General features: G+C 41.0%; 1 protein-coding gene across 7 annotated transcripts in view; it reads left to right on the plus strand.

The window, feature by feature from the left end:
- Window positions 1–14,612, plus strand: part of Larp4b (La ribonucleoprotein 4B) — an 83,111-nt gene that overhangs the window by 58,367 nt on the left and 10,132 nt on the right. For 4 of the 7 annotated variants that reach the window (XM_031359419.1, XM_031359420.1, XM_031359421.1 and 1 more), the window contains 4 exons: window positions 4,791–4,897; window positions 5,221–5,472; window positions 11,190–11,235; window positions 13,051–13,215. In XM_031359419.1, coding sequence (XP_031215279.1) covers window positions 4,791–4,897; window positions 5,221–5,472; window positions 11,190–11,235; window positions 13,051–13,215 — 570 coding nt within the window. The remainder of the gene's footprint in view (window positions 1–4,790; window positions 4,898–5,220; window positions 5,473–11,189; window positions 11,236–13,050; window positions 13,216–14,612) is intronic. The other 3 variants (XM_031359423.1, XM_031359424.1, XM_031359425.1) reach the window with 1 other exon arrangement.

The following is a 14,612-nucleotide window of genomic DNA, read 5'->3' on the forward strand; positions in this document are numbered from 1 at the left end:
CTCAAGTTCTAGAACACTGCAGTAAAAAGTTTGGTATACCAATTTCTAAAATGAAAATTTATGTTTATCTCTAAACTTTGAAATGACCAGAAGAAAATACATGGAGACATAGGCATAGGTAAAGACAGCAACAGTGGACAAACAGAGTTCTGTCCTGCTTAAAAGTTCCTGCCCAACAAAGAAGCAATTGCCATAGTAGAGACAGCCTGTACTGGAAGAGAACTGTTACCAGATTTATCCAACAAAGGCTTACTACCCAAATACACAACAAACTAAAAAAAAAAAAAAAAAAAAAAAAAATGACACATCAGAAGAACAAATAAGTAAGTGGTAAGTTGGTCAGACAGACAGCTCTTAAAGCAGAGCCAGTGGGCCAGTGATCTCAGTACTTGCACCAGCACACATTGTGATGATCTCCTCTGACCTTCATAAGTGTGCTGTGGCACAATACCCCCACATGTAAATCATAATCTCCCACATAGTAATAAAAACTTTAAGAAGAAATACACATGACCAATGTATATATAAATGAAAACTTGTACAACTTTCTTAGCCATGAAGTAAATACAATTAAAAACTGCAAAGATTCCATCTGTCATCAAGAAGGTAAATGGCATGCTGACACACTGGTGATGGTGCAGGGGAAGGGGTTCCTGGGAATATAAATTAGTTCAGCTATCATGGAAATCAGTGTGGAGATTCTGGAAAAAATAAAATAAATGTGGACCTGTAATATCATCCAGTTTACCTTCCATGGCATCCATCCAGTGGAATAAATATACCCAGACAGTAAAGTTGTCTGCACATTCATCTGCATTATGAACTATACACAGTGGCCGAGTCTGGAAGTCACTTAGGTGCCTGTCAGTGAGTGAATAGATAGAATGGAGAACCATGTGCTCACTGTAGAGAGGATCTCTTGTAAGCCACCTGTCAATAAAAAAGCAGGAAATAAGAGTTGGGACACTGGCAAGAAGAGAGGATTCTGGCAAATAGTAAGAGGTAAAAGAGAGATGAGGGATGATGGGCCATCAGGTAGATGAACTTGGAGAGAGGTTGAGGGAGATGCTGAGGGGACAAGAAGGGAGAAGTGGTCTGGAACTGAAGGAGAGGCAACTAACCAGGTGGTAGACTAGAATGATTTAAATAAGAGCTAGTCAGGAAATGAGCTAAAACTCATGGCCTAGGCATTTAATAATAACTAATTAGTCTCAGAATCATCATTCCAGGAGCAGGACTAGGAAAGGAAAAACAGAAGATTATTATATTTACATTCAGCCATAGAGAAGAACTACATCCCATCATTTGCAGGAAAAAAGATGGATGGATACACACTAAGCAAAAAATATGCTAGATCAAACAGGTGCTGCATGGTTTTCTCACACGTGCAGTGTGGGGGCGGGGGAGGGTTGGTTTGGGAGGGTCCAGTGTGGGAAGGAGGGGCAAGAAGAGGTAGGAGGGCAAGGTGGCCATGATTGAGTACATGTATACGTGGAGGAGAATGCACAGTGAAGCCTTTACACTGTACAAATAATACAGGGCGATAGGAGACAGGAGAAAGCACCCATCTCTTTGAGTTCTAATGAGAAGGAAATATGCTTCTACAAATAGTACACTTTCTCTGGGCACAGACCCTTGGCTGTGTGGTTGTATCTCCCAGAAGTGTCAAAAGAGATCTGTAGAGGAGTTGTCTCTTAGCCTCTTCGCAGTAGTGCTCTTCCCCATGGGCTGCACAGGGGTGCCTTGCTGAGTCCTTCCTACAGTGGCATACTCTGTCACCTCTTGTCATACTCCTTGTCTAGATGTCTTTATATTGTTGTTTTATATCCAGGTCCTCCCTTCTAGACCCTTTTCTGAGGTGTATCATGTGTAAAATTATTAGTTTAAACTGATGTTTTGGTCTTTGACAGTTTTGTTTGTTTGCTTGGGTTTTTTTTTGTTGTTGTTGTTGTTTGGGGTTTTGTTTTTTGTTTTTTGTTTGAGACAGGGTCTCTCTGTGTAGCCTTGGCTGTCCTGGAACTCACTCAGTAGACCAGGCTGGCCTTGAACTCAGAGATCCACCTGCCTCTGCTGGTATCAAAGGAATTAAAGGTGTTTGTCATTACTACCAGAGTGGTCTTGCCACATGAAAGTCTCCTAAACTTAGGTCTGAGTTAAGTGGCTCTTGTAGCATGTAATTTTTTTTTTCTTAATTTTTAAGTTAGCCAACAAGGTGTAATGATTTTTATTATTCCATTTTGGTGCATATTACTATACTTTGTACCCATTAATTCTCTTCTCCTGTGTCCCCTACTAACACTTTCTTCTCTCTGAGAGTCGCTTCTGCTTAATGTTAGTGTGTTACCTCTGCTTTTCCCTCTAAAAGCCCGCCCTCCCCTCTTATGATTTTCCTCCTAGTTTCATGGTCTCTTCCCCTGCATCTGCCTACCACCCTTCATGGCTAGGTTCCAAATATTAAAGAAAATACACAGTACTTATCTTTTTAAACTTGGTTTGCTTCACAGAATAGGATAGTTTTGTTTCCTAGCTCTTATAAATAAAGCAGTAATAAACATGGGTGTATAAATACCCAAGGGGGAATATAGCTGGGTCACATGGCAGTTTTGGTCTCCAGACTGGTTTCCATAGTGTAAATTGGCTACACCATCTACACTAGCAGCTAGTTAGAGTTCCTCTTTCTTTGCCAGCATTTGTATCCCAGGTTAAGAAAAAAAATCTCAGTTTTTGCATTACCTGGTAGCTGAGGCTGCTGAAGTACTTTTTCAAGTATGAACTTGGCTGTTGGTGTTTCCTTTGAGAACTGAGTAGTGTCCAGTTTATTGGCCCATTTATTAGGTGGATGATTTGGGGTTTGGTAGATTTCTTCAAATATTCTAGATATTAATTCCCTTGACTGTTGTGTAACTGAGAGAGACTTTTTTAAGCAGTATAGTTTTTATGGATTGTGGAATTTGTCAAGTAGTGGATCCTCCTTAAAAATGTTTTCCTTTGTCACTTTAATTTTCTAGCCAAGGAATGATACGTCAGCTCTGATCACTGTTTTAAATCAGAGTGCCTGTTTCCAGTTAGCAGGGAAGAGAATTGCTTAGGTCCTCCCTCCTTCCCTTCTCCCTTTTCTCAGTTGGGAGTCTGTATTTCTTTCAGTTCAGTGAAAGAATCAAGGGGGACTGGAAGGCCTCAGGCAGCTAAGTACCTTGGAAGTAATATGTTTATTTGAAACTGCATGCCCCAGAGGCAGATAGCTAGTGATCTTACCCTTCTATCTTGTTATTATTGGCGATGATGGTGGTGGTGATGACGAAGATTAAGATGATGATTTTGTGCCCATGTGCCACAGCAAGTGTGAAGTTGGTTCTCTCCCTCCATCTTGTATATGGGTTCTAGGGATTGAACTGGGGTCACCAGGCTTGAATAGAAAATGTTTTACCCCGCTGAGCCATCTCACTTTGTTCCACACCCTGAGTTTTGATTTTGGTTTTTTGAGACAAGGTTTCTCTGTAACCTGACTATCCTGGGCACACGCACACGTACACGCATGTGCGTGTATAAACAATATTGATCTCACCTCAAACCAATGGAGAGATCTTCCTGCCTCTGCCTTCTGAGTGTTGAGATTAAAGGCATGCACTATCATGCCTAGCAACACTGAATTTTTAAAAGTGTGTGTGTGTTTGTGTCTTTGTGTCTGTAGCTGGACACATGCTAGGACATACATGTACAGGTTAGAGGACAAAGGACAACTCTTAGGAGATACCCCTCTGGCATCCAAGGATTGATATAAAGTGGTGAAACCTGTGTCCCGAGGCTGCTGCGCCCTTCACATTGAGTTTTACCTTAACTTTTATGTGTTGAGATGTTAAGAACAGTTGAGTGATACTTAAAATCCTGCGTTTAAGCTCTTAAACTTGTTAAGGTACATTTAGCTTATTTTAAAGCCATTATGGCCTGTTATATTTATTGTTGTTTTGTTTTGTTTTATTTTATTTTTGTTTGGGTTTTGTTTAACATTGTTTTGGTTTTGTTTTTTTGTTTTTTGGAGACAGGGTAGCCTTAGATGTCCTGGAACTCTCTTTGTAGACCTGGCTAGGCTTGAAATCAGAACTCAGATCCGCCTGCCTTTGCTTCCCAAGTTCTAGGATTAAAGGCCTGAACTTCTATTGTTGTATTTATATGTTCTTTATCACTTTGGATTATTATTTGGAAAAAATGTATAGTCTGAAATATAGGATGCTGTTTACAGCAAGTTCTGCATGAACATTAAACCCTTAAAAGGGGCAGCGGGGGGAGAGACGAAATTCCTGCTAAAAGCTGTGGGGTGGCATACACATGGTTAGGAGCACTAAGAGTGTGAGAATCCCTAAAGTTGGGATCTTTGCTGAATTTTATTAAGGCTATTGAAAATAAAGAATCATCTACCTCTTACCAGATTGGAGGTAGTTGTACTCGTAGTAGTAACTTATTTAAACAATTGAGTAGTGCCTATATTCAGGACTCCATGTTGAATCCTCTTGCTGTTCTCATTTTGTCATTATAAGGATTAACTACATGATAGGGAGAAGGTTCTGAGCAATAGCCATGGCTTGCATGCTCAGTAGGCATTACCTGTAGTAATAATGTAAGTTTGTCCTTACACTGCAGTTATTTTTAAGCATAAAATGGAATTAACACCTCTGACAAGAGGAAGACACAATCTGATTTACCTAAGATACAACAGTGTAAATCCAACTGAAGTGTCTCATGTTTTTACATCCTTGGTTTTTGTTTGTTTTTGTTTTGTTTTGTTAATCCAGGTAACTCCTTTTCCAAGTACTGGATTTATAAATGGGTTTACATCTCCGACCTTCAAACCTGCAACATCTCCTCTGACATCACTCAGACAATATCCTCCTAGAAGCAGGCAAGTTCCAAGGTTGCTTTCAGTGCTCATGAGCTTCATGTGCGGTATTCCAGGTTGTTTGTAATAAGAGATCTGTGTAACTACTAATAATGCTCATCAGAGATGAAACTACCTGAAACTTAAAACTGTAATCTAACGTAAACCCCAAAATGGATGCCAGTAGTAAGGAAGGGATTCTCTTCAGAGAAGGCTTTGGGGGCAACTTTTACTGTGTGTTTATTCAGTAGAAAGCAGATCTTGACATACATAGTTCACAATAGCATGTTCATTCTATACTCCTTGATTGCTTTATAACTCAGCATATACAAACATCTCATTTGCAGGAATCCTAGTAAGTCTCATCTGCGCCATGCGATTCCTAGTACAGAGAGAGGGCCTGGGCTGCTAGAAAGTCCTTCAATATTTAACTTCACTGCAGATCGATTAATTAATGGTGTTCGGAGCCCACAGACGAGGCAAGCAGGGCAAACTAGAACACGAATACAAAACCCTTCAGCTTATGCCAAGAGAGAGATTGGAACTGGGCGTGTGGAGCCAAGTAGTCTTGAATCCTCTCCTGGTTTAGGGAGAGGAAGGTAAGTCACTCACATATTTTGTCAAACAGATAACATGTACCAATCATTAACTATTAGTATTTTAAGTTTCAACTTAGATTTTTATAATCATATCGTAATACACTTCAGAAAAATCAAATAGAAGGCTATAAAATGTTTCTCTTAATTCCTCAAGATAGTCAGTTTTAGAGCATAGACTTCAGTGCTTACTCTCTCTTTTTTTTTTTTTTTCTTAAACGAATGTCATTTTCTTTCATAAAACCAAGCTGGTATTTAGGAGCTGCATAGTTTGTAACCTGCTCATCCTCCACACAGTTTCACCTTAGCAGTTAGCCTTGGGCTCTAAGGTGTGTCCCATGGGTTCCTGGCCTCTTGCTTTCCTTCAGCTGGTAATAAGGAGGACTGAGCTTACAGCTCAGCTGTAGAGTGCATGCCTACCATAAACAAGGTCCTGGGTTCAGTGCCTCGTGCTTGACAAAAATTAAATCAACTGGAATGGTGCTGGCAGTGGGATATAGTGGACAGATATGAGTCATGTAGCCACGCAAGCCAGCATTTGAATTCCATTTCTACTAAATTTAATTAGAAACAAAAGCTGCTCTTGTAGAGCAGTGCTTGTTGCCACTTTATTTCCATTCTTGGGCAAGTAGTTCTTGGAGTCTTGATGTTTGTTGTCATTATCTAGGGTGATTTCCATACACTGAATGTAAGCTACTGTACTTCTCCCTGTAGCCTCTAATGCAGCTTCCTTGTTGCTCACTGTTTTCTCTTGCCGTTTATATTTCCTCTAAAGAAATGAGATTAGAAAAGAAACAGATGGTCTCAGGGTCTGCACCCTACCCAGTGTTAACTAGGCCAGTTGCTGATGTGATGAAACCTGTCAGGATTTTCCTCTGACAAATGCTGAGCAAAAACCTCAGCCTATCTACGCTTTTTCTTTTTACCTATTTTGAAATGTCTAAATGGAAAAAAGTCTTAAGCTTTCCATACAGAAATATGCAGCATGATTAATGACAAATTGAAACTCAGTTTGTTGATTTGCTTTTTCTTGGTACAGAGTCAGACCAAAGGCCCCCTCTGAGAGACAGCAGGTGTCTCAATCGGCAAAGCGACCCACACGTGTTTTTATTTAGTGTGCTGAGTGATTCAGAGTGTTGAAGGTTAGATAGGTGTGCGATGCCCAAGACTAAGACAGTGCTGTCTGTTTTCTTTGTCTTAAAAGCATATGCTACTGTTTACTTTACTCACAGATCTCACCCCCTTCTGTTGCCTAATCGCTCAATGGTAGTCTTAACCTTTTGTTATCCATCCATACCACTGGAAGACCTGAGTCATTAGTAGCTCTATCTCAAGAAACCATATTTTTGCTGATTTGTACAAAGCTGATCTCTAAACCATTGCAGTGGGTGGATAAGGACAGTTAGGAGGCTCGTGAAGCCCGCTGATCTCAGGTCTCATCCCGCTTCCAGTGCTCTGTAGTCACTTCCTCCTCTGAAGCCCACATCCATCCATCTCTGTTGCCCTCTGACGGCCTCTCGCCAACCATAGGTGAGATGCTGGGTCCTTTCTATGAGTGTCATTTCCTGTTTTATGTGTGTGTCAGGGAGGGGAGTAAGCAGGCTACTTGTATCATGTTTATCAACTTTGGGTCTTGCTCGAATCCCATGTCCCTTCATTTTGGAGACGGTTTCTCTCATTTAACTGGAACTCACCAGTTAGGCCAGGCTGGTTGACTCGTAACATCTCCCTTGTCTCAAATACCCCAATACCAGGAGAGTCCAGTGCCTCTAATGTTCTTATGGATGTACAGACATACATCTTTGAGTGGTGCATGTAGAGGCCAGAGACAATCTTCCTCTCTCACTCTCCACCTTTGTCTCTGACTAAACCTGGAGCTGACAGTTAACAAACTTTGTGAGCCAGTGAGTTCAGGGATCTGCCCGTTGTTCCTTGTGTATACTGGGGTTATAGATATAGCCATTGCACCTGGCTTTTATGTGTCCTGAGATTCAAACTCAGGTCCTCATGCTTGCATGACAAACAATTTACAAAAAGCGTCTCCCTAGTCCCAGTGCGTGGTTTTTTAAAATATGGGTTCTGTGGCTCAAGCTCAGGTCTTGATTGATTAGGCATCAAGCATTTTCTGACTGACCATCATCTACCTAGTCCTTATGAAGTGCATTTATTGAATGCTAAGGGCCAAAAGTTAAAATTATTTTTTGGCCCATGACTGCAGAATACAGGTTGTTAAGTTGTTTTGTTTTGTTTCTTAACTTGTTATTCATCTGTGTTTCCATCAGAGCTTTTGGGTGGCCAGGTGCATTGGCAACAAACAATAGTAATCTGAAAGAAATCATTTACCTTTAGTAATACATTTTAAGTACTTGCTTAAAACATTCAGTAACCATGTTGTAATGGTCAGAAGCTACATTAGTCCCTGGTGGAGAGTCAGCTGGGCCATTAAAAGCTTCAGTGCTGGGCATTGACTTGTGTAGCTGGTATGTTGTAGATTCTATCTTCTTTCAGTAGGAAACTGTTGGACTTAGGTGAACCACTCTTGTGTGTGATGGTAGCTGGGTCTTCTGGATACCTCTCTGCATCCTCTGCCTCAGAGCCTGCCACTTCACCTGTGTTCTGGTGTAAGGGAGGTACTTCTTCCCTGTGTGTCACATGCCAACCTCTGTCAGCATCTACAACTTCCTTGCCTCTCTCAACTACCACAGGATTAAAAAGAGGGAACCTTGTTATCCATCTTTCCCATATCTATCTGGGAATATTGTGGCTGGTTTGGTCTTTTGTCTGGGTCACTGGAATGTCCTCTATCAGCAGGAAGGCCAGTTGGCTCTCCTATTACTCATGTATTCACTGGCTGATGATGTGACAGCTATTCAGCTTCTCTCTGTTGGGATGTACCTTCTCCACTCAGCTTAATCATTTCTAGATTTTAAAGAGAAAGGCATATGGCTACTCTTTTCACTTAAACACTTGTAAGGCATTGTACAATTCATCTTAATATTATTGTACCCCAGGAAATAAAGCTGGTGAGTAAAATTTCAGACCACTTATTCATCTGTTAAATTCACTGTCTTACATGGTGAAGCTCTTGATATCCCAGAGCAATTGCAGTGGTAACCTTAAAACTCAGGTTACCATAAAATACACAGTAAAGTTAGAAATACTGCTGATTTAAAAAGTGTGGCACAGAGACACAGTAAGTGAGTAACATAGTGGGAATAGCATGGAAATTCTTGCTTGGCTGGGGCTGCTACCTGTCAATGCTCATAACCATGAAGGACAGCATGGAACAGGAGGGGAGGATCTCTTGCCTTTCAGTGCAGTTTGACGAATGGGAAGCAGCAACTCCCATCCTCAGTGATGATTGGTGGCAGCATCTTGAAGCTATTGTGAGACAGGCCTCAGGCACCATGGCTTAATAGAGCTAACAGTGGCCTATGAGTCACCAAGGAGAAAAGCTATACCAGCCATTTTTATACCAAATGGGTTATTGGAGAGTGAAAAATCAAAACGGGAGCATTGAATAACACAGTGACACCAGGTGGCAGCCAAGGATCATGTTTGCGATTCTTAAAGGCTAGAATTTTGAGAGAAGGGAGCCTGAGTAACAAACCTTCTGGATCCAACAGGCACAGTGTAAAAAGATTGTAAGCCGAAGGGTATGTTTGCAGAATCCTTGCCACCTTACAAAGTGAAATAAAGCGGCAGAGCCAAGCCTGGAGGGCATCTTGTTAACCAGTGTGTATGCTCTACTTCTTCGGTGATATGGTCACTATTAAGTCTCCCAACAGTATTTGAATTCCAGATAGCTGCTGTACAGGTTTATGCTTTTACCAGACAGATAATGTAGACTCTTAACTGTATTCTCAACAAAAAGAGTTATGTTCCTAAGTAAAAACTTAACACTTCCAGTGAAACTTGAGAGAAACTAATATGTTCACTTTGCTAGCACCAGTGAACCATGTTCACTGTTGAACCACGAATGGATGTAGCTTTCTGTCATTGTTTTTGAACTATGGACCGATGGAACTAGGATTAGTGTGTAGCATCCTTCTTACTGCATCATATGGCCCATGTCCAGAGGGTGTATTCAGAAGCAGAATCTGAATCTAGAATCTAGGTGATCTAGATCTTCCTTCCTGAAAGACTTGCTCTTCCACTGAGCTCACAGGTCTCCCTTTCACTGCTTTTCAGAGGGCTTGTTTCCCACTAACTTTTTTTTGTTGGTCTGAAGTACTAAGAGGTTCGAATAGCATCTTCAAGGCTTCAGTCATATATTTGCTACTTTTGTGCATGCCAAGATCAGTATAGTGAAAAACTCCAAATGTCAGGTGCTGATTGACATTGTGTCAGTGGAAGCTCTCTTAGCTCACAGAGCAGAAGCATGCCCATGTGGGGTCCAAAATGTGAATTCCCAGTATCCCAGTTGCTGACTGAGTGGGACTTTCTCCTTGCCTGTCCACTGTGAGCAGCAGCCAATGGCTTGTGTCTTCATTCTGCAATCACTTTGTGAGGGATGAGCACTGATAACGTGTTCCAGGATGTCCTGCCATTACAGGATCACTGAACCCAGTAAGTTCATACAAGGTGCTCTGAAGGGAGTAATACATTTTGTGGGAGGCCATAGGCTGGCAGGAAGACACTTGTCAGGCAGCATTGGTGTTGCTACACAGGCACCTGAGGGAAGCCAGCCCAGTGATGAGTCTTTATGGTATCTTGAGGCAGCAACTGTTACACAGGTGCTCACAGTGAACCCACATGCCCTAAGGCCCGGTCACTGGGACCAAGGGACCTATGTTGCTGCTCATACCCACCTTTGTGACATGTAACTCATCGCTCCTCAGGCATTTAGCCCTACTAGGCTAGCCAGAGGCTCTGTAGAGAAGCCTCTCAAGTTTATCATTCTAATAAAAATATTTTAGGAAAACCATTTTTGTCTTTAAATAAATTAAAAATCCTCTTTACATTTATATAATGAATCTCCTTTGGGGAGTCTGTACAGTTGAAATAATAGAAGAGATAACAAGTAAAAATAAAATTACAAGTTGAGAGTCATGTGTTAGGCCACACAAACTCATTTGGGATGCTATAAGTCTTGATTTAGTGGTTCACTGCAGAGCTGCAGGGCACAGACTTTCTGCCTAGGGTCTGGCTGCTGTTGATGGGAAGGCAGGCTTGGAGTTTAGGGACCTCTTAAGGTTTACAGGTTTTTATGTGGCTTTTACAGTAAGGGATAATCATAGCTTTTTTACTCTTGTTTTAAGTAGATCACCTATATAGTTTACTGTTACATTTTATATATATCTTGTCATTCCAGCTGAAGGAATTTAAACATTCAAATCTTAGAAATTCTAAGTGGCTACTAGGAATAACTATTTTTCTATTATATTTCTGGACGTCTAACTTAATGATTTCCTTTCAACATTTTGATTTGTTTGTACTTTTGTTTAAGACCATAAGACCATCTTGTTATATGATACAGGCTGACTGTGAGCTTGTCAGCCTCCTGCCTCAGCCACCCTAGTACCAGGCATGTGCTACAGTGCCTGGGCTTTCACTATTGTTTTAAAAATCGACTTTTAGAATCAGAATTCATTCATGAAAGATTAAACATATTAAGACTGACTGAGTTGATACATGCTGCTTTGTATACATGAACAAAACATAAGCTTGGCAAATTTTTCAAGTGAGGGGAAAAATAATGGTCTTTTGCTTTCTTCTAGGAAAAATTCCTTTGGCTACCGGAAGAAAAGAGAAGAGAAGTTTACAGTAAGTATATATAAAGTGGTGTGTGTCTGTGAGAGTGCATGTGTGTGTGTGTGTGTGTGTGTGTGTGTGTGTGTGTGTGTGCAAACTCACACACAAGTTCACTAATGTGTGAACCAATGCACTGGAATACATAAGAGCCAGAAGGAGACTTCAGGTGTGTATCACTCTCAACCTTATTGCATGTAGACAGTCTCTTTCTGAACCAGAAGCCCACTGCAGTTTCAGGTAGGCTAGTTGGCCAGAGCTCCTTTGATTATCCTGTCTCTTTCCATCAATGCAAGGGTTCCAGACATATAGCTACGCTTATCTTTTTACATGAGTGCCAGGGATTTAAACTCCGGTCCTCGTGTTTGCAGAGCAAGCAGTCTTACTCACAGAACCATCTCTTATCCCCAAAGGCTTATCTTTTTAAGACATTTAAATCTGATGGCAAACATGAGCATTAATTAAGTGGATTAAGACTAAGATATGAGGAACAACACTGCAAAGAGCTTCAAAGGTGATGCCTTTAAATTGTACCTGACATTTTTGGCCTAATAAAGAATAAAGGATTGTGGAGTTTTTAGGAATACTGATGACCAGCTGGTTTATGGTGTGTTCCCTTAATATGTAAATAAAGATACTGTGAACAGTTCAGGTGTGAAGAGCTCACTTTTATGAATAGTTCAGTCTGTATGTGGCTGTTCAGAAAAGCTCCTCAGTGGATAGCTCTAATGGGATTTTAAGCAAGAGCTCCCATCCCAACCACTGGGAAGCATCTAAGACCCAGAGTGGATGCTGAAACCTTGCCTAATAGGAAGCATCCAGTTTGTTTGGCTGTTAGATGCAGTAGTCAAGCTAGCATATGCCTGTCTTCCCTCTGCAGCACTGTGAGCAGAGGCTTCGTTTGTACCATACATAGATCTTAGACTCCTCTGGGTGTGGGTGTCTTTCTCCCCAGTAGAAAACCACCCCCCTTTCCTCAGCAGGAAGCACTTCTGGCTTTTCTCTTATTGACATTTCGTAGCCATTGAGGCTTGGATTACTTTAAACAAACTCTGAGATCACATTTGATCTGATCACCAAGAAGGCTACTAAGAGAGCAGTTATAAGGGCCCACAGCCAGGCCCTTAGGCCCTCAGCTAAAAGGATGTCAGGACAACCTTTGCTTTGTTTGTCACCATTAGATACATTACATCTTTTAACCTGCTTACCTTTGAATTTTTGTAATTGTGTGTGTGTGTGTGCGCACACATGCACATGTATATATGCACAGCTCACAAATTTGGCCCATATATGAAGGTCAGAGGACAACTTGTATGAGTGATTTCTCTTTTTCTTTGTACTGTGTAGGTCTCAGGGATTCAGCTTAGGTCTGCAGGCTTGGCAGCAGGCATATTGACCACTGAAGCCTTTCGCTGGCCCACTGTTTACATTTGAACTCTGACATTATTGTTTTCTAGACTCTTCTCACACTTTATCCTGTTGGCCTAAATTTCAAGTTAGTTGGACCCTAGAAATTATTTGTGCTGGGCTGGAGAGAAGTTTGGCGGTAAAGAGCACCGACTGCTCTTCCGAAGGTCCTGAGTTCAAATCCAAGCAACCACGTGGTGGCTCACAACCATCCATAATGAAATCTGATGCCCTTTTCTAGTGTGTCTAAAGACAGCTATAGTGTACTTAGATATAATAATAAATAAATCTTTTTTAAAAAAATTATTTGTGCAACATTTATAAACTTGGGAGCGGATGTGAAAGTCGGAAGATTCTTTGCCTTGCTTTCTACCCTTGTCATTCGACACTTGTGTGACCATACGGGGTGTCGCTGTGTTGCAGAGCAGTCAGACGCAGTCTCCAACACCACCAAAGCCTCCATCACCAAGCTTCGAACTGGGGCTGTCCAACTTCCCCCCATTACCTGGAGCTGCAGGCAATTTGAAGGCAGAAGACTTGTTTGAAAACAGGCTTTCCAGCTTGATCATAGGATCTTCAAAAGAGAGGGTGAGCTGTATGTTACAGTTGCTGATGCTTTCCAGGCACTAATTTGTACCAGGACTCAACCCAGGTCTTTTACACACATTAGCAGGGACCATAGCTGGGACGGAAAGGCTTGAGGTTTGGGTGATGGGCGTTTGTCATGGGAGCCAGCTCAAACTGTCCTTTCTCTTGCCATCTGCTGAGGTTGCTGGGGAAGCCTATGCTGTACAGATGCCTAGATCCATTTTCGCTGTTGACATGCAGAGCCTTTTTGTTTCACCAAACACTGAATGAGACACAGGAATCTGAATTAAGCAGAAATAAGAGTTGTAATCTATCTACATAGTGCATGTAGGAAGAAGCTTAGGCTTGCTCTGCTGGTGGCTTCAGGTAAACTCTGGGCCGCAGCGCAGTCTTTGACTGCAGTCCACATCACAGGAGATTCCTTTCCAGGGCTACTTCTGACAGACACTTAGCTACCAGGCTGGAGATGGAATTTGTCCTTCTGCCAGGGTCAGTGTTTGAAGACTGTGGAACATTATAGAGAAATTACTTTCTGCCCAGGTACTAAAGTATAGCTAAGTGCTAGGGGCACACGTAGACGAATGGACACACACAATAGGGAACTGGAGAGTGGTCCTGGTTCCAGGCATCCCTTCTGCTGCATGGTAAACTGTGTGTCTTGTCTTTAGAGGGTGGGACACCACTCCACAGTAGTTACTAGGGCAGATGACTTTACTACAGTAACTTGAGATAAAAGTTGAGGCTCACATTGGGGTGGTGATTGCTACTGTTTTTAGCATGGACACTGTGCTTCCCAAGATCCTGTCTTTTGTAGTAAGGGTTACATGTTACAATTTCTAGTTGGCTTATAAAAAAGAAAATTATGCATTTCAACAGTCATGAAGTCTTGTTTTCTTTTTCTTTTATCAGATCTTTTTTATTGATTTAAGTTTTATTGTGTTATGATGAGAAAAGATACATAATCTGTTTATCTGAATTTGTTAACATTTAAAAACATTTTAAGTAAATAGAATTACATCACATTCTTCTTTCCCTTTTGTACCCCAGTTCCTCCCAGAGACCCCCCCCTTCAATACCTGCAGTGCCTTTTGGTTTTTTTTATTTTTTCATATCCTTTAAAATTTATAAAATACTATAACAATAAAAAAGAGTAATATAAAAATTGTTTGATATAGAACAACAATCAATTTGACAGTCTTATGTAGATACTTGTCTACAGCAATACTGAAAATACATGTTTTTCTCAATATAAATTTTAAATAACTCGAAACATTAACTGTATATTTTAAAATAATACATCACTACTATTTTTTTTTAATGAACATAAATACGTACAGTCTTTGTTTTTGTTTTTCTGGGTGTTTTTCTTTATACTTATCTTTTTTCTTTTTTTTTTT

The sequence above is a fragment of the Mastomys coucha genome, unplaced genomic scaffold (assembly GCF_008632895.1).
Source record: "Mastomys coucha isolate ucsf_1 unplaced genomic scaffold, UCSF_Mcou_1 pScaffold7, whole genome shotgun sequence".
Lineage (NCBI taxonomy): Eukaryota > Metazoa > Chordata > Mammalia > Rodentia > Muridae > Mastomys > Mastomys coucha.